General features: G+C 40.1%; 1 protein-coding gene across 3 annotated transcripts in view; it reads right to left on the bottom strand.

Annotated features, from left to right (window-relative positions):
• Positions 1-3726: 3726 nt before the first annotated feature.
• Positions 3727-21148, bottom strand: part of CLCN4 (chloride voltage-gated channel 4) — a 41843-nt gene continuing 24421 nt past the window's right edge. For all 3 annotated transcript variants that reach the window (XM_079315251.1, XM_079315252.1, XM_079315253.1), the window contains 8 exons: positions 20340-20462; positions 18614-18820; positions 18428-18508; positions 17363-17908; positions 15005-15191; positions 11837-12235; positions 6962-7178; positions 3727-5585 (listed from right to left, as the gene is read on the bottom strand). In XM_079315251.1, coding sequence (XP_079171377.1) covers positions 5495-5585; positions 6962-7178; positions 11837-12235; positions 15005-15191; positions 17363-17908; positions 18428-18508; positions 18614-18820; positions 20340-20462 — 1851 coding nt within the window. In that variant the 3' untranslated portion in view covers positions 3727-5494. The remainder of the gene's footprint in view (positions 5586-6961; positions 7179-11836; positions 12236-15004; positions 15192-17362; positions 17909-18427; positions 18509-18613; positions 18821-20339; positions 20463-21148) is intronic.

The following is a 21148-nucleotide window of genomic DNA, read 5'->3' as shown; positions in this document are numbered from 1 at the left end:
CAAGAAAGTCCCCAAAAGGGAAGCCACCACTTCAGGGCCTTAGGATGAGCACAGATGGCAAAAAGGAAAGCATTAATACCAGACCTAACCTGAGGTGAAAGTGAGGAATTAAGAGACTGGACAAAATTCCAGTGTGCAAATTGTGGGAAAAGAGCTGACAGCAACAACAGGAAGGCACCAGCCTTGGTGAGGTAAATCTAGGTAACTATTTGCACAAAAGCTCCAGAAAGGAAGTATCTTACACACATGCCATGGTGGGTGGAATGGCCCCCATGCTTTATGGATACCCAGGACTTGGACTGTATAAAAGTGGTACCTTCACAAGAACATGGGAACCCCCACCAGCAAGCAGACCAGGATGAAGAAGGTCCAGCAGGACACTGCAGGATTCCAAGTAGTGGTAATGTCCTTGCTTAGTCTCTCACATTCTTTCTCTTCCCCCTCCCTCTTCTAGTTCTATCTACTTCACATTTTGCATCTTATTTGATATTTTGACTGCACCTTAATTCAGGCAGAGAGAACTCGATAACCAGATCCTAAAAGACAGCAAGCCAAAAAAACAATCCAAAAACTCCCTGCAGCATTCCAGCAACATTGTGTTTGCCATGTCCTGCAGGAAGCAGCAATGCCAAATCCCATCTGCCACAAGTGGAGGCCCTCCACCAGAGATGCACCTTTCTTATTTTGGATATGGTGTCTGAGTTTGTGCTCAGTGAGCCACCACAGCAGTGAGGGGAGCTAGAAGCATGATCACATTTAGAGCAGAGGACCAGAACAGCATGAGGGAATAATACAGCCTGTAGGAAAGAGATGTGGAGGAAGAGCCTCTCCCAGAGGAGCAAGAAGGTGCATGGATGGTAAGAGGCTGCTTGGTTTGGATGAATATCATCCAGGATATGTGGAGCACAGCTGCACCATGGCAGGGCTGAATGCCTCTGAACATTTTCTATTCCATTTCCCAGCTGTGCCATCACAAGTGATGACAGGTAGGTCTAAAGTTCAGCACCCCACGACCAAATACAAACAACAGGAATTATTACTACTTATTAAAGTTGCTGCATGCCTGATGACTCCTGGGTTTTTGGTTGTGTTAAGGACACAGCAATCCATGGAATGAGTTGAAGGCCATGGGACTCCCAAAACCAGTTTCTGAAATGAGTAATTTAATGGGAACTAGGATATCACTGGTATGTTCACCTTAGTTAGCATGCTGATCAGGATCAAGCCCATATTCTTAGCTACCACCTGGAATTTAGCCTCTGACAGAGATTTAGGGTATGTTTCATCCAATTAAATGGGGATGATTGAACCTGTCACTTTCAGTCTTTGATTTAACTCTGAATTAAAATTCAACTGAAAAATATATACAAAAATATATCATAGGGACTTTGCAACATCTAGTTTTAATGATCATTGTAGACAGAACAACCTGGTTAGATAAAATGTTTTTCTTCTCTTTTTAGACTCCTAAGGTATTTCTGATGCTGAAGAAAAAATGTTTTTCTCTGAAAAGAAAATAGCCAGCTGTCAAGGCTGATTATCTGAAGTCCACTGTGTCACTTTTTCTAACTCCCTACTTAATATTACCTTACCTATAATTTAATTGGATATCCTAAATCTCTAGAACACAGGCTTGAGTTATCCCTAAAAGTGAGAAAAGGAAACATAAAAATCATAGAGACATTAAGTGAAATACTTTTCCAATTAATAAGATATCCAAGAAATGTTTCCAGTACTGTAAACCAGTTTTATTTTAAAAATAGAGTCCAAACATTGTTTTTATAAGGTGCAACATATACACTGTTTTCTACAATTAAAAAGAAACCAAAACAACAAACAGAGCCAAAGCAAAACTATAGTCATAAATGTAGTGTCATTTAAACACAGAATCAGTGAGTCTTCTGTAATCCTTAAACATTCTTTTTCTGCTTCTTCAAACCATAAGAATTAATAATTAGTATTACTGGAACAGCCATAGGGTCTGTCTAATGTCATTCATTTCTGTACTTTATTATTAAACTTTCTGCTACAGATTGCTTCAAGTACACATCAGAAGCTGAATGTAACTTAACACAGTTCATGCAAAACAAAGGTACAATACTGAACCTCCATCATTCAAAGATTTTTATTCCCCTGTTTAGGTTAGTTGGGCATTTTTGAAAGCCAGCTGCTGGAAGGACTGAACTGAGGTTGCATAAAGTCAGCAGTATAAACTCATGTAACTCAGATTGATAATGCTATGTGATTATTTTAAGCTCTGCAAACTCAAATAAATAGTTAGGGCTGAGATCTACGCCTCTTGGAGTCTATTCAGTGCATTCTGAGACAAACTTTGGAATACAGATGGAAAACAGTGCCTGATAATGGGCTTGTTATGGGAAAATAAATTAAATCATTACATCATAACTGCATTTTCTGAGATAAGCATGTTATTAATTTGTATTAAGGGTGTTCCCTTTCAGACAGTGTGAGGAGCAATAAAGGCTGTATCATGGAGGAAGTTTTCTAATTAGCAAAGTCTGTCCTCTTTCAAAGCCCTCCATGTCATTCTAGCATCAGCCTCAGCCTTGATGATAACACCAAGCAGCTGAAGCTGTCTATGAGTGCCATCCCTGGATAGCCAGAGAGCAGCTCCTGCTTCAGTTTAACATCTTTTGAACACACACTGGAACAAGGAACATCAAGACATGGTTATATGCCCACAGGCTTTTCCCTTGAGCCCTTAGGAATTTAAAGCTTTCCATCTAGAAAGGAATGAGTTTGATAGAAGGGAGCTGTACACCCATTTGCCTGCCTTTTACTTGGGTGATAGTCCAGGGTCAGACTGCAGTAACTACATAAATCTCCATTTCTACTGGTGTTTGCTACAAACTACCACCTTGGTTTTTTGGATCTTGTGTTTAAGCCCTGAGGACTCCTCCTAAGCAGTCTAATAAGGCAAGGCAACAAGCTATCACAGGGGTGGCTTGGTTTCAGTAAACCAGGCCTCTGGGTATTAATGTGAATTAACCACACAAGTCCATGCCTATGCATAATCACAGACTGAGTTTAACCTGATAAACCATGTCAATATATATGTGAATTTGTATTGATAACTAGATTAACCTCAGTTAGACAAGTCCATGTCTTTTTCTCAGAAAATGATAATGTTTTTCAGTGTTGATATATTATACTGGTTCCTGTTAGCAAATATGGAAAGTAGAACATGGTCATACAGTTTTAATCCAAGACTGAGATTGCTCTCAAAAGCCAACCTCTTTAGTTTAGTCTACATCCTTTAGATTCTAGAAGTTATGGGTAGAAACTGACAATTGTATAATGCCCCACTTTGATTTAGTCGAATGGGAATGAACTGATTTAATGATGGCATCTCTGTTAAAATTAGGTAATCTAGTGTTTATGAGTGTTGTTGCTGACTTGGTTTTTTATGAGTTTGGCTGCTGACAAGCTTCACAAAATTGTAAGAAATAACCACATTATGTTGTATTTCCTATTTTCAGAAGAAAGGGGTTGCTCAGTCCTATAGTTTACATAGTTTTAACAATATTCCTTTAATAATACATTGTCCTGCAGCTGTTCAGTTAACAAAAAGTATACACTGAAATATTTATGGGCTTTGTCCAGAGCTAAGTATATTCATGTCAGTCTGTTGCAAACATCATTGTTGAGTGGAGTACTTAACAGATTAAAACTATCCCTTTGCTTCCGTTTCTTTTACTGCAGCAATTTGGGCTGTACTCCATGTGAATGCAGCGGGACACGTGCCAGAAGGAAGCAGGGCCACTGGAGATAAGAGGAGGAATTTGTGACACAGAACTTCAGCATCTTGCTCAGGGTGCACCTGAGCAGTTGTCTCAGTCAGGGACACAATAACCATGCACACTGCCTACATGCCAGCTGGACAGTCTGGGTTTGGGCTGGGGTAAGGAACTGTTCTGGAATGAAGGCTCATCTCCATCCATGAGGACCGTTCAAACACCACCTGCTATCTGGGTGAATTTGAACAAAAGTACCAGAGCTCTTAGATGCCTACATGAAGGGACCAGGAGCTCTGAAGGGGATTCAGGGCACAGCCTTTCTCCCATCTTTATGTTTACATCTGTAAAGCAAACACTGGGCAGTGTGAATTACATGTTACAGGGAGTGCAATTTGGTATTCTGGTACTGATAGCAGTATTAACTAAAGGGTTGACCCTCTTTTATATCATGCAGGGCCTGAACAAGGGCTTAGGAAAATGTAACATTTTTACCTGAGTGACTTTGAGGTCTCTACCAGAGGCTATTAAATCTTATGTTCTTGGTGCAAACAGATAAATACTTAAAGCTTTTCTATGATCATTTGCATTCTCAGTCCCTCTGATCTTATCCAGCCACAGTGTCATGGAGAGGAATTCCACAGTCCTACAACTGATGAGTGCATAAAAAGTAGATCTCTTACAGAATCTAAAGTGTCTATGACTGTTAAATTAATTTCAGCAATCTCTTGGCAAATGCAGACAAATGCCAAGAAGGAGCAATGATAAAAGGGACTTAAATGGGAAACCAAGAATCAATGCAGAACATCATTCTTTTGTGAAAAATTGTGATGTACACAAGGGAAGGCAGATGAGGGATTCAATCTCTAGTCACTAACACTGATGAGAGACACATACCACTGTCCTTTTAGTGCTTTTGAAAACTATTTTATGGGCTTCTATGTTTTTTCCAGTTACCACAGCAAACCACAAAATACTAAATTTTACAGTACTTGTATGCAAAATTGCATAGAGAGATAATAAATTCTTACAAATAAATCCCATTTCAACATTAATAAGGGGAAGCTGGTTGGCAGAAATGCTAAGCAGTATAAAATTCAAAGACTAAAGCAGGGAGCAAGGGACACTACATTTTAAAGTTATTTGAGGCATAATCTTACTCTTTTCTTAAGACTTGACTCCAGTCTTGATTCATTAAACATTTACAAAATAAATGAAGATGACAAAATCTTTCATTTAAAAATCTGCCAATTTTTGTCCGTCATGAAAACAGTATAACTCAGTAGCAAACAAGCAGCCATGAATCCAGTAACAAAGCAACTGACATCACTCATTTACACTCTCTGGCTGGGAACACAAACCTTTTATATCTCTTAGCAGCTTGTACACAGTGTCAGCTCCTCTTCACACCTGGCTCATGAGTTGCTGTGACCTTGATGCCTCCCACTCGTGGCTCTTTGTCTCTAAGCACCACATCTCTTACACCCAGCACTGCAATTGAGCTGTTGGGAATCTCACTAAGGAAACACAGCCTGATGTCTGCAGCTGCTCAGAGCTTCTGAACTGCCTTCCTCATTAAATAAGTGCTGTCCTGCACCCACTCCCTCTGTCAGAGGCATATCAGGCAATTCTTCATATACATCACCTTTTCCTCTGTAAGCAAGATGAAACACCAAACTCAGCCTTCGTGTTAATCTAGAAGGGATTCCTTTGGGGTTACTTTCTTCTTCTTTACCAGCCTAGTTAAACATGATAGATTCAGGGTCCTGGTTTGCCATTTGAGCCATATGTCTTAATACATCCTTTTTAGTTATGATACCCAGCAGCCTCCTGTAGGAGAAAAGGAAGTGAAAAATCAACAATCATCTCATATATCATCCAGGTTTTTTCCCTGTTCAGCTGCAGTGACATTTTGTGAATGCTTCCATACAGTACTGTCCAGCTCATCTATTCCCCAATTATTAACTTTTTATAGAAGTATTCTTACCTCATGTATTTCTACAACTGCAGCCACAATAATTAAGTTAAATACTTTGGCTTGTTATCTCTTTTTTTTTTTTTTTTTGGGAACATGACTGAGTGAAAAGCTACAACAACTAATACTTCATACAACAAAATAATAAGTTTCTTTAGACTCGGGCTGCAGAGGACCAGCAGTCAAACCCAAGTTGTCAGTGCTTGGTAATACACAAAGTAAGCTAAAACACAGGGTTTCTGAAACTCTCACTGCCTGACAGCATAATTCCTTCAAATTTAAATGATAATTTCTCTTATATGTGAATCTAAATGATTTATATCTGTCAAGAAAGGTGAGGCCTATGGGTCAAAAATTTCATAACCTTCAGTATTCAAAGGCTTTTACTTCCAGCCCTTGAAGACCATTAGGCACTGAATATTGAAACTATGTCATTGTTAATAGTTTTTTCCATCTTTCATTTCATGTAAGTTGTAAAACTCCAGATCTAAATTTCTGAATCCAGGCACCTAAAATCAGAGCCTTTATCTATGTCCCAATAATGGTTCTTATTTTCTTTATGCTGAGGATACTGCATTGACAGTAACAACTGATATGCAATATTTTTTAATAACAAAAAGACATTTTAACAGAAGAATAAATTTTAGTCTTCCACATTTGGAAGTGATGGCTGTGGCTTGGCCATTCTGATATCACTAGATCCTGGGATGAGCCATTAAGCCCAAATATCTCAAATTCCATTAGAACTATGGGATGTTATGTCTAGTCCACATGGTGCAGTTTTTATTCCCCTGATTTCATGTTTCACCCCCTTCAGTTGTTCTTTGAGGGCCTTCCATTTATACATCTTTCCATTATCCAATAAAGAAAGCTGAGCAGATTAATTTTCCTCCAGTGACACCTTTATCACAATTTTCACAAACACCTAATCTAGCTGAATATCTCAAAACAGGCATATTCTTTGTAAACAGCACTGCTTCCCAGAAATGCCTCTGCTGAAAACTGAATGATAGTGGAAGTCGGAACAGTTTATTTTGCATTTATTTTTACCTCATCTAAATGAGATTACACTAAGGATTTGGGAGAACAGGATCAAATATAACACCATGCAAGCACCATTTTGGTTCCAACTTCTTTTACTGCCCAGGAGAGACACGGGCGAGGTTCCCTTATTCATCCATCTACAAAATAAGACAAAATCAAAATATTCCCTTGGCTGTCAAGTACTGACCCACTGCGAGTGACCAGGCACTGGCGGAGCCCGAGTTTGCGGAAAATGTCGACGACGGTTTCCATGGGCGTGTGGTCAGTGACGGTGAAAGGGCTCAGGTTGAGGATGCGCCGCAGTTTCAGCGGGTGGGGACTGTTGGGGGGCAGCTCTGGGGGCTCTTCGGTGAAGTACACGATGGAGTTGCTCACCACCCCATCCTGACGCTGTCTCGCATTCTCTGTACAGCACAAAAATCGGTGTGGATAGTGAGTTAAGCTTGATAGTAAAAAGTAATTCCTCTTTTGGAAAGCAAGGTTTGATTTTTGTCTTTAACATACTGAAGTCACAGAAATTTAATTCAAGTAACCTTGAATTTCCTTGAGACATTGCTCCCTTGAAGAAAATGTGCTATTTTTATAGGGACATACTTTTCTTTAGTTGGGATAATGCTTTTCTGAATAAATATGCAGCTCATTGCACTCACAAACTTCACTAATCCAATTTCTGTCAAATTGAAATCACTGTGTATAATTTCCTCCATTATGAGAATCACAACAGAAATTTTATTACATGCCTGAAGGAGTGGAGTCAACAGCTGTGAAAGATCCCAACTGGCTCAGAGCAAAACTTTTCAGTGGAGTTGGGAAAATGTGGACATGGTGAATAGATTTATGAACACAAGCTGGGGAAAGACAAATTCACATTCCAGAGATCCAGGGATGGTGTGGGTGTTGTTCTAGATCAGCACACCTCTCTGGCATGCAGGGTAAATTTTGTGGGTTTGCACTTAATGCCTTAAATAGATTGCATATCTAGATTTTAAAAAGGAAAAAGAAATTAGCATCCTACTTAAATGAAAAACAGTAAAGGGAGTAAAAATACAGAGGTAACCAGCACATATGTGACCACTTTCAGAAGTTCAAAAGCTATCATTAATACTTTGATCAAACTAGGAAGTGAGCATCACACTACATCTGGAGTTTGCATGACCAGTATGAGCCTTTTATTTAAAGCATGCCCCAAGACTTACCATTGGAGTCCTTTATTTTCTTAGTAGTGTTTACCTCATCTCTACTCAACACCACAGGGTATAAACATTATATGAGACAGATTACCAAATGACAGACAACTTTTCTCTCCCCAGAATAAGCATATCATGTTCTTGGCTCTGAGGGTTTAACTTTTTTTTAAATAAATTCTTGGAAATAGTTTAATTATTGCTTTCAAGTAACATAGGTTGCTTCTGCTCCTGAGAGCTACAGCAACTCATTCTCCAAGCACATGTGAATACTCTTGGAACTCTCTGCCATCAATCAGAGTGAGAAACCTGCTCCTGTGACTTGTAATATGTAGACAGTGATGGTTTCCAACATGTTTCAGCTGCAGGTTTTTTTTTACATTTAACGATCATTGTCCTGTAATATTTCTGGAACTGGAGCAGTGCTAGCTCAAACCTAATATCAGTGCAGTATATGACTCTCAACCTTCTCACCCCACATATTACAAACCCTATTGCAATTTATAGGAATGATGTTGGTTTTGTCTCAGCTTGTTTCAATTCATACATCTAATTTCAAGTGTGAATATGCCTGCATAGTTCTTTGATATATGATCTGTGCTAAGAGGTAACATTAATCAAACTGAAGGTAACTCCCACCCTTTGATAAAAACCTTTGACAGCTAGGTATTTCCTTCCCAAAGCTGCACCCTAAGAAACAGGGCCAAGCATTTTGGTTACCACATTGCTGTTCCCAAGGCAGCAATGACCCTGAACAATAGTGATTAGCCAAAGCCATGATTTCACTCTTCCACGTCAAACACCTCTCTGGAGAAATTTCAATGATATAGTACTTTGGAGTAAATTCAGTGGCATCAGAAAAATGGTGGATTTTGTATGCAGTCTCACTGGATGGGGGAGTGGGAGTAAAGGTAAAACAGAAGAGCAGATCATTATTGCAGTCAGTGGATAAGAAAAGCAGATACAGATTAACAGAAAGAGCAAAGCAAATGGATGACAATGTCTGGTTTTACAGAGCAATCTATGCAGAAAGCTCTTGTCATAGCTAGAGAGTGAATTAATTCTCCCAAATGTGTAACAGCCTCTCATATTCAGTGGTTCACATTTCACAGCCTGTATCAACTATGTTGATCTCTCAACTCCACACTGGGAAAAGCACATTATATAGGCCACCTGGCTATTGTCCAAGGCTCTGCCTTCTGCATGGTGCCTCTGGAGCTGGCCAAATTTAAGAAAAGCTTTAGTGTCAAAAACTTCCCTGTGTAAGACTGTAAAGTAGGTGTCATCTAAAACGTAGACACCTCTTCCCAGAGGGTGGCTCTGCCATGTCACTTGCCTATCTACTCAACAAGGATCAATGCAAGGACACAGTCCTCCTGAGGATGCTGCTGAGGAATTGGAAATGGCATTGCCATTCACTTTACCTGTATTTGATGCATTTATAGAGCATGCTCCACTCAGCAAGAAAGAAATTATGTAGGGGTAAATAATGAGGCAGAGAGGTTTGTGGGAATGGGTATTTGGGGCAAAACTCAGCAGCTGTTGCCTTTCTCCAAGAAGGCAGATGTGTGAGTGAATTGGGTACTTCCCCAGAGTAGTCTCTGGACCACCACACTACTGATGCACAATTAATTGGGCCTGAGAAAGAAGCTGAAACTCTTGCTTGAAACCATGTCTCTGTGAAGCTCAAAGAGCTCTTATGTAGAGGTACCAGAGCTCATAGTTAAAACTGAGAAGGCATTCTGCAGGGCACAATGCCATGAAAAAGAGATGCTGGTGAAAGAAGAGTGGAGTGGGCCTGACTGTTTTTTTGAAACCTCATTCCCTGGCTGAAGTGCTGTGGAAGTCTCTACATTCTGAGATGTAACTTCAGTATCTCTGTCAGGATGAGCAGGTGAACCCGAATAAGTTGAATAAAAGATGTTCCACCATGTGTGGTATTTCTCTCTTAAGGAATTTTATGACTTACAGAGACCTGGTGCATGGCTCCATGATCACAACCATGAAGCAAGCTGAGGTGGAGGTTCAGAACACATTAGCTACCCTTGTGGCAATGATCAGCAATCACAACTTCTGAAATTCAGGCAAAGCAACATCAGAGAAAGAGGATTAGCAACCACAAGGTTGCTAGTGCGGTTTCCTCTGCCCTGTACTGGAACCATAAATTGTGCCATTCAAAACCAAATCCAGATTTTAGGTCACGAGGACACAAACCATACTGGAAAGATTAACCATTTATCATAGTGTCAGCACAGTATGGCATCACTCACACTCAGCCCAAGGGGAAAAGGTTTATCAAAGGTCACTGGTAGATGAGGATTTTAGGAAAGCTGATATATGCATACAACAATTTGATTTTAAATTGTAGTTTTGTCTCATTTCCTATGAAAGGTGCTATGAATTAGAACTGATCAGGAGACAGTACCTATTCTTCTGAAAAATGCAGATGTCAAACAATTTTTGAACAGGAAAGCATTTTGATTTAAATGTCTACTGAGTTTAATTTTAACTGATTTGTTTGTTGTCAGTTCATAGCTAGACATTTTCTCACATCTTCTGGCAAGACCATTCAGCCACACTGACATTTATGACCTGAAACAAAAGACTCAGTTCCTCGAAGTTCTTTCACTCACTTCAGCAGCCTTTGATCTTTCTGATTTTAAAGTGAGGGCTCTGCATCTTTAGTCCATGCAATTTTCCCACTGACATACCTTCCTTAAGAGGAGGTGCAAAAGACTATTAACTTAAGAAGGCACCAAGTGTTAAAGCCATGACATGGCATGGGCAGTACAAAAGACAGACCCAGTGTAGGTTAAATACATCTAAAACTTGTGCTTTAAAGCCCACTGTTACTTCAATTTTTGTTTTAGCTTTGTGGGAAGTGAGATGGAAAGTGATTTTCAAAAATAACCTGAATTTTCCATTTATAATTTTCTTGTCTGAAAAATATGTGAATTTCCATCAGAGAAAACAGCTTCTTAAAAGGGTCTGAACAACAGGGATGAAACAGACCATGTAGAGAAGAATAATTCCAAGTCAAGGAGATTTGGATATACCAGACATTCCCCTTCCCTGCGAAGTACAAGGCACCCATGCCCAGATGGCATCTTGCCTGCCTGCCCAGCTGGCCCTCAACTCCACAGGACTGCCAGAACTGGGAGCAGACAGTGGCCAGCCTTGCAGACCCCTCCAGTTCTGGATGCCATGGGCTCAGAAAAGGTGGGAACACTTGCTTTCATCCACTATACTTGTTCTTCAATCCCCACTTAGCCATCAGATCAATCAGGAAAGGGCCTGACAGTCAAAACCTTTAATGACCTGGATTCAGACTCTCAGGCAACCAGCCAGCTAACCACTGGATGCCAGACAAAATTCACCCATCTTTACCAAAAAACACTGTGCACTGAAAACTTCCCACCTGTAGGGAAGCCTGCATGTGAGGAAAAACTGAGACAGAGCAACAGAAAGGAGCATAGGCTATGTCATCACTGGGTGACCAAAATTCATGACTGCCCCAGCCACTTCTGGAAGCCTATGGAGAGGGAAAGAAACTGAGCACTACACTGGCTTTTGGTCTGGTTCTGACAAAAATTTCAGCCACGTGAGTTGAATTTCTCTCTGTTGTCTCTAGAAGAATTTTATTTTACTCTTTTGAATGACAGCAAAATTAAGCGCAAAGAGTCAAACCTATAAAAATCTATCAGATGATATGACACAATAGAAAAGCTTCCAGGTCCTACCAACTAGTAAAAGATTTGAACAATAAGTTAGATTTGGTTCTTGTTTGTGCATTATTCAAGGTGAATAACACTGCTAACGACCTGTCTGGTAAAAAATCCTTTCAAAATCAAACTTTTGGACACTGTTACTCTACTTACTTATTGCAAGGATCAGCTCTCGCCTCTGTGCAAATCCAATGAGTCTCTCTGAGTCTTTTGAAACCACCACTGGGAAGCCATTGTAATCAGTCTCTTTGATGAGTGTCTCCACATCCTCCACTGTCATGCTGTCCTGTGTCAGCACAGACAGGGGAGCTTCTCCCCGCCTTGGTCTCATCACGTCGGTTGCCAGGGTTCTGTGGGTGAACTCATCCTTCACATCCAGGAAGGGGTAGCCATTCAGATGAATGTGAGCTTCGTAGATCCCTTCTTTTCCAAAGGCATCTGCCACCCACTTGCTTGTGACAGCTGCAGCCATAAGAGGGACAATGTACTCCAGACCTCCAGTTAGCTCAAACATGATCACCACCAGAGAGACCGTCATTCGAGTCACACCACCTGCCAACCAGGAAAACACTCAAGTTGCTCCCAGTGCTGGCATACATACTAAGCAACTCATTTATATTTTTGAGCCTTACACTCAAAAATGCATGTAATTATTTATGCTGAGTACTTTGCCCTTACACTCAGGCTTGTTTCTCTGAAGAAAGGTATTTTTCATCTACTGCAATTTTCATCAAAACGGTTGAGCGAACTTGCTCGTGCCAAAGTTGCTAGCATTGAAAAGCAAACAGTGAATGCTAAAAGACAGAGCTTTGAAACCAGAAGGGATGCCAACAAAATCAGCTTTAATGGGTACTTGATAAAGTAAAATTGAACCCTGCCATTAGCCCTCTAAAATGACTCCAAGAATGAGTTAAGTGCCATGGCTGAGTCAGGTAGGAATGAGGAGAGGTGGCCTTCACACTGTCCTATCTATTGCAGTCAAACTGAAGAGAAAGCTGAGCAGTATCTTTGGGCACAACATACTTATAAAATCCTGCCTTAGAACAGCTCAGGACCATTGCAAGAGTTATGTTATAGCTTAAACCCTTGCTTTGGATATCACTGTAATAATACAGTTTGAACTGAGTACAACTTGGTTTGAGGCCATCCAGGCATGCAGCCATAGACAGGGTTGTAGCTGTATTTTTCAATCTAGTCTTTCCATATTAATTTAATAAGCAAGCTCCTTGCTCCTTCAGTTTACATTAAAGGATAAAAATAATCACATAACTGAGGACAAGTGTGTACGTATCTTTGAATTATTAGGTAACATTTCTTTGCCTCTGTTCAAAAGGTAAATGTAATAAATCTGCTATTTTTAAGTCTCAAAATACAGCCCCATTTTAAATCAGAATAATCAGAAACAGGTCATTAAAAGATGCTTTTTATCTAGCAGCATACAGAAATATTACATGTTGATTATTTAACACTATGATCCAGATATGAATTTCATCTGAGGAATGCCTAAAACTTCTGACTGAAAAGCTGAGAGCAAATACCAGAGTATGGATCACTTAATACTTACTCCATATCTCTTACTTTAGGCAAGATAAGTTTTGGTACAGAACAGCTGAAGTACAAGCTGTACAGCTTAAGTACAAGCTGTGACCATTCTGCTGTATGTCTCACCATACTATTAAAAAACACTGCACCTTAATTTGGACCTTTTAAAAGAGGAAGAAATTGCAGCCTCGAGTCCTGTCTGCAGTTTTGGGCATCACAATATAAAAAAAGGCATTAAGCTACTAGAAATCATCCAGAGCAGGGCCACAAGGATGATGAAGTGTGTGAAGGGGAAGTCTTTTGTGCAGTAACTGAGGTCACTTAGTCTGTTCAACCTGGAGGGGACTAAGAGGACACCTCATTCTGGTTTTCAACATTCTCACAAGGGGAAGCAGAGGGACAGGCACTGATCTCTTCTCTCTCATGACCTGAGGACATGACATGAAGCTGGGTCAGGGAGGTTTAGGCTGGATATCAGGATAAGGTTTTTCACCCAGAGGGTGGTTGGGAACTGGAACAGGCTTCCCAGGGAAGTGGTCTCAGCACCAAGCCTGACAGAGTTAGAGGTATTTGGACAATTCTCTCGGGGCCATGGTGTGATTTTTGGGGTGTTCTGTGCATGGGCAGAATGTGGACTTGATGATTCTGATGGGTCCCTTCCAACTCAGCATATCCTATGCTCCTATAATTCTATGCTGAGTAGCAGATCAACTGCAACATCGGATCCAAATTTTTGTGTATTATTTCTTCTGTGAACATTAAACATCCCAGACCTCATTTTTCTGTTTTGACTCTGAGGGGTATCACAACAGTTCAGCTCAGGTGTTGATATCTGCATTAGAGACATTACATTTTCAAGCAAATCCCACCCTTCCTTCCTCTATATTGATTGCACAAATGATCCTGCTTTTCCAATATGAGCATCCAAATATGAAACTTTTCCAGTTCTTCCTTGAGTGCATCTTTAATTTCAAACCTACTCAATCACATTATTCTTGTGTTGTGCCTCTCCACTCTTTTTTCATCTGCTGATGATGATACCAACAACAGCAACTAAAGGAGATGGAATATGCAAGTACACAAGGGGAAAAATATATGATCAGGTAAAAACATGCTCATATGGTATGTTTATACCATTCTTGTTGCATATATGGTTAGAAATTTGATATATTAGGTATTATTCAATGATCTTGCTTTAATAGTTAACAGATCATTGCTGTTATATCCAATAAATCCTATTGATTGAGTGTAATCCAATATTGGCCTATGATCAAAATTAAAACCAAAATAAAGCTCAGTTGACTATAGCATGACACACAGCCAAAATAAAATCCAGAATTTTTACCTCTGTGTAGCTTAAAATTTAGTAAAAACGGGGATGTTTTCTTCCTGCACTGAGAGACAGCACAGCCTAAACAAGTAAGTAGTTTTAGTCCAGTTACAGTGAATTTCATTACATCAGATGGAAAAAACGTAAGTAAAAATACTTCTGCTTGGAAACCTGCAGCCTAACTTCAACTTTTTCTTTTCTTTGCTCTGCTTTTTGGCAGATTACAAGAAGTAGACACTGCAAGCCTTTCTGTTTCTGTTCATCTGCAAGATCACTGAAGCAACCAGTAGAGGAAGCTGACTATTCTTTAGCCCATCGCATCGTGATTTCAACCTCTGTTACACCCAGAAATGCCAACCAGCAGCTCACACAAACACAGGGCCCTCCAAAGCATGTCCCTAAACACCAGTGTTGGTCACACACAAACCAATGACCAGCAGAGACCATACCCAAGCAAGCTGCTGCTCCCACCATAGCATAAAGTCCTGGTGTGACACAGTCTGCCCCAGGTCTGCACCAGTTCCTGAAGATGATCCAGTCATGATGGTGATATGCCAGCTGCTCCACTCCAATCCCAACCATCCTGCCAGCCATGGCTCCAACAGCCATGCTAGGAATAAAAAGGCCTGAAGGGATCTGGAATAAAATACAGACACATGAGCATCTTGGTAAAAATGACCAGTATCAAACAATTTTAATTAACAGTAAGTGAACCAAATTTCCATAGCCTCATGCCAGCCTACAGGGCTGATCCCCATGGTCTGACAGTTTTCTGCACTCACTGAGTTTATGTGGCTACATGTGTATTAATAGCTTTATAAAACATTAGTGCATTTTTTTTAAAGAAATTTTGAATCCTATCTGCTGCATCACACAGAATTAGGGAGATATATGCTGTTTCTGTATAATAGTTTGCTTTTGAAGTCGAGATGCTCCTGGCTTTGCCTTTATTGCTTTCTCAGCAGGAAGTCAGGAGCTCCTGATGGCTCTGTCATAGGCTTGAGAATAAGCTTAACTGAAAATAACATCTTGATTTCACCCTCTATCAGACAGAGCACTTTATGGTTTTATTACTAACTTTTCAGGCTAAATCAGACCAGATTTTAAATTAAATGTCAAATTAAGAATGAAAATTCAAAGAAAGGGGGCTGACTGCTCATAGGCAACTAATTCTCCATCTCAGTTTACAATATATTTTTCCAGGAAGCTCTGTGAATCATTACTTTGTTTTCTGCTATACAATCAAGTCACAAATCATTAAAAACAGTATTTAAATGAGAAGCAGGGGGGGAAGAGAATGAAAATATACTTTGCCTTGGATAAATGCATTTCCTGTTAGATGTCAAGTGTACCAGCAAGTTGGAAATATATTTCCTGCTGAAGAAGACAATTCAGACCTGTGACAAGGGCTTGCATGGGCTTTTGTGTTCAGAGAGAAAAGCCTATTATATCTTTTATATATATATATATATATATACACATATATATAAGTCTGAAAACATGCCTTGAGCTTCCTAAAATTGTAACTAATCACCTCACCAGCACAGCCCAGAGGCATCTAAGGCTGACAACAGCAGATGCTACAGCCCTCACTATATTGTGTTAACTTTGCTGATGCAGTTTGATTGAGTCTTCTAGATTTAGTGGGTAAAGTTATTTGATCTGTTGTTTTACAAACTGGTTGAAACTGTCAATTGTTTCTAACAAATTTTAAATATATAGCATAAATAAAGAATCATGTTTCAAATAAAGAACCAAAGCTTTTAATGAACAAGCATAACAATGCCATAAATCAGTTTCTAGAGTGAAAGGCTAAAAATGGATCCTCAGTTCAAGTGTAGTGTTTAAGAGAAAGATGAGATAATTTAGTTTTGAGCATGGTATAAAATATAGTGTATAACTAAGAAAAACTTCTCATTTTCTGCAGCCATCAGATCCAGAAATAAATGATCACATAACAGGAGCTGTAGACAGACAGAACTTGTTTTTTATGTGCTCTATTAATCAGATATATAGAGCTCACCACAAACTGCTTGGTATATATGGAAAGTTTGGATAAATTGTTCTTGGACCTTTCATCACTTATTTATGGGGAGGAGTTGTTGAAGGAAAAAGCTGCATATCCAGAATATTCAAATGGCACATCAGTTAGTCTTTTCATTCATTCCCCTTTTTTTCCAAGCTACAGTGCTTAAAAGGATTAAAAAATAGATCTTTTCAGCCACTTTTATATTTCTGTGATGCTTTAAATGTGTAAAATAGTAAATTTAAAATTATTACTTCCTTGAGGCACATTAAGACATTAATCCAACAAGACAAACAACAATGTAAATAGCCCATATCCATGAGAGAGCTGAGAAACAGCTGCAGTGGGAATCATCTTGAAATTGTTCATTGGCAACAGAGGGTTTAAATTCCCACACAGATTTCTTTTTCACTTAACAAAACCACAGATGACTAGAAGGTGGGAAAGCAGGGCTCATCCCTGTGCTGCCAGAGGGCAGGGTGCTGGCAGGCAGGTGAGACTGCAGCGTGTCAGTGACAGCCCTGTGGCTGGGGAAGAGAGACAGAGAGGGAAAGGAAAAGAGAAGGGGAAAGGGAAAGGGAAAGGGAAAGGGAAAGAGGGAAAAGAGAGAAAGAAAGAGTGGAAGAGGGAAACGGAGAAAGAGAGAAGGAGAGAAAGGAGAGAAATGAGAGAAAGGGAGAAAGAGAGAGGGAGAAAGAAAAAGGAAAAGGAGCACAGCTGCCCCTGGCAACCCCTCTGTGCCCTGTGCTCATGGCAGCTCCTGCGCCCATCCCTGATTTACCTTCATGCCAAAAGTGAATATGGTGATGACAATTTTGAAGACCAGAGCCAAGGCCAGCTGCCACATGGCAGAGTAGACCCCAGGGCCAGCAGGTCTGTCGGGAATGTCGTCCACGGGCCGGGTCATGTTGGGGTCGTTGATGTAGTCGCAGAGCTGCGAGGACTCCAGGGCGCCGCAGTCGTTGAAGAGCTCGGAGATGAGCTCGCTGGTGCTCCGGCGGGTGTAGGGGTTGGGGTAGGCGATGATGGCGGTGATGGCTGTTATCACAATCACCTCCAGCACCGGGTACTTCCCCAGCCTGGTGGTTTTTCTCCTCCTGCACCAGGCGATGTTGCAGCGGATGAAGAGGGTGCCCCAGAGGCCCCCGAAGACGCCGAGCAGGATGAAGGGGAAGAGCTCGGCCATGTACCAGGGCGTGTGGTACTCCACGTAGAACAGGACCAGGCGGCTGTTTCCAAAAGGATTGATGGACCTCAGCGTGAAGGCAGCCACCAGAGCGGCAAAAAATGACCTCCAGAGGGTTTTCAGAGGAAAGTAGTAGCTGACCTAAAACCAAGCAGAGACCGTAAACCTTTCACTGAGTGTGACAGGGGTGCTTCCTTTAACTACCACCACCATGGGGTTAAATTGACTATACTGTGAGCACTAGACCTTACCACAGCCAGAACGTATGGGAAAAGGCATTTTCAGGTTTCAAGAAATAGCAACTAGTTTAAAATTGACAAATTTATATCCAGAGTTGCTGTCTAGAGAGTATAAGAAATGCCTGACAGCTTGGTCCATGCATTAGCAAGCTGAAGGCTGGAGAAACCTCAGCAGAGGGATATACTTCCATACTGAATCACCTAATTTGTTTCCAGACAGCCAGTGCCCTTCTGCTACTCAGATTATGCTAAAATATCTGCTTATGTCGTATTACTGGAAATCACAGATTTCCAGTAATTTTACTGTTTTTACAGAAAAAAAAACCCCAACCATATAAATATTTGAAAAATAACGAGTAATCTTGGAGAAATTTATCAAATTAAAGTATATTTGTTGAAGCAAGTGAACTGCTAGTCTCACCTCTTCCAGACTAAAAAGCACACCTCCAATTGGAGCCCCAAAGGCAACAGAAACTCCTGCAGCAGCAGCAGCTGAAAGTACCTACAAAGCAAATGTTCAGTACAAGGCATGAGTTGTTTGAAGCCCTGAGTATCCAGACAGGGAAATTAGAAAACTAGAAGTTCAAAATTTATGAGCCAACCTCACCTCTCTTCTCTTTCCTTCATTTTTGCTGTACTTGGAGAAAAGACTGCTGAAGAAGTTTCCGCAGCAACAGGCCACATGGACTAATGGGCCCTCTTTCCCAAGGCTGAGGCCTGAAGACACCACCAGAACCAAGGTGACTGTTTTGATTAAAAGTGTCCATTTTCCCAGGTAGCCCCTAATAATGAACCCACTCAAGATGGTTTTTATCTGGAAAGCAGGAAGAACATGTTGAAAAGATGAAGAACCTTTTTCCACTCTGAACTTTCAAATGGAGTTAAAACTCCAGCAGAGTTTAAAAAGTTGCAGACTGCTTGAAAAGAGACAGTGATGGAGAGAAAGAAACTGTAGGTAGGGCAGCTTTCCCACAGCAATATCTGAGCAGGGGTTAAGCAGACCACACTTTTAGTGCTCTTACGGGTGGTCCCCATAACAGGCAGTAAGGACTCTCACAGAGATCAATAGAAATATGAAACTCCTACATATCTCCTTGGGTTACAAGATCAGAGTTAAAGTGGATTTGAGTTTAACAAAGCAGAAAAAAAGCAAATAAACAACAACAGACTTTTTCCAGATAAAGCACACAAAAAAGTTCTAGATATTTGGAATCACCGTGCCATAAAAGCATGCACATATTATGAAATGAGAATTTCCAAAAGATCATATTTCTACACATTTTGTCTTAACTTTGCTAGTGAGTGGCTCAAAGAGAGCACAATGCATGTGCTTGACACAAAGGCTGCAGGGTGGGATTTGGGTTTGGACTCTAGGCCTGGAAATGGGCTGGAGCTGAACATCACCTCACACGAGGATCTACCACTTGGAAACTGAAAAACTATGAAAACTTTTTAAAACCACAAATATATCAAACACATAACAAAGACACATATTACTATTTTGAAACATGGGAATTTTTCAAATATTTTAAATTATTTGTGGTGAAGTTTTTTAAACATTTGGATGCTTCTCTTAGAGATCAAGAACAAAAGTATGCCAAGATTTCTAAGCTTTTGGCTGTTGATTCTGCCTGCCAGATTCCCAAATAATAATTCCAGCAGTTCCATAGCACTTTTAACAATAGACTTCTCTGATTTCAATTATTTTTAATAACTCTGCTGGTTTAATTACTAGGTTCTTCATTTAACAGCTTCAATATGGACTGAGGTCAATATGTAGAATATTGAAAATCAAGTAGATATTTTGGCTGCTAAAATGTTGTCATGTTGGCACAATGTACATTACTCTGTCTTCAGGAACAAAATATGCAAAAGACGTGCACCAGACACTTTCAGTCATCCCAAATGATGGGCATCTTTGGCAGTTTAGGAAACCTTAGCTTTGTAGCCCACCCTCTTCTTTTTATTTTGCTTTTATTCAGAGTCTAGCCTAGAAAATAACTGGTCTTCTAACTGGCCCGAGTAATTTCATCCTAGGAAAATTCTCTATAATCTTCTAGTGAGTATGTCTCTTGGACATGTTGATTTTTAATTCACACTCTGGCAATGAACAAGTACGTGCATTAACCTGTCACAGTGACATATGAACAGTTTTCACTATGAAAAACTGATCACCATAAAAGCATAAAGAAAGGAATGAAGGCAGATGAGATGTAAAACAAATTTCCTTGTTGCTATGCTATCTCATAGTACAGTTCTGGAATGGGAAAAAGCAGTAATTTTTTGTTGTTGTTTGGGTTTTTTTGGATATTCTTGCACAAAGAGAAACTCACCTCTGGGATTCCAGAGCCACAGGCATAAGGAGCAAACACTCTGACCAGGGAGACTGCCAGGAAAGCAAAACATAGAGCCCACATAATGTACAGAAAATAGTTTAGAATGTAAGCACTTGCACCCTAGAAAAATAACAGTAACAAACATTGTTAGATAAATGCAGATTAGCAAATCTCACACTTGTACTAGGGATCATAATGGCATAGAACCTGATTTTTACATTGTAAATGCTGCTTTTCCTCAGGAAGGACAAATAACTTCATATACTTCAACAATTTTATTACTCATGGAAAGAAGCAGCATACTCATAAATACCTAACCCTAATACAGTCTGTTTGCAAGGGACCCAAATACCTTAAACTGAGCATCTTTCAAGCACTAGAAAATCTAACCTACATTATGTTTGAAAACACCAAACAAATACGTCATAAGGGCAAAAGCAATAGGTAATGAAAAGGCACCTAATGAAGGAATCTGCTGTGTTCATCCCATGGTAGTGGACAAAGAATGAAGCAATGAGACCCTGATACATATTTTTCTGAGGGCTGGTATTCAAAGTTCAGTTCTCCATGCAGATGCTGATTTTTTTCAAACAACATCCCTGTGTGTATCAGTAGCCAGTTCAGTTTACAAACAGGAAGGGTAAAACTGTAAATAAAGCCTTTCTTTCTATATAGTGCTGTCCATGATAGGGTTGAAAATTATTTGAAAATACCATAGCTTGGCATAACCTACTCACACATCTCAGTCATTTTTATCCCAATATTTTAAAATCATTCCAGTCAGTAATAAGCCTATCTTCAAACTG

This window comes from Erithacus rubecula (assembly GCF_903797595.1).
Source record: "Erithacus rubecula genome assembly, chromosome: 1".
Taxonomy (NCBI): Eukaryota; Metazoa; Chordata; class Aves; order Passeriformes; family Muscicapidae; genus Erithacus; species Erithacus rubecula.
Note: the sequence above shows the minus strand (reverse complement) of the source record. Positions and strands in the feature narration are given on the sequence as shown.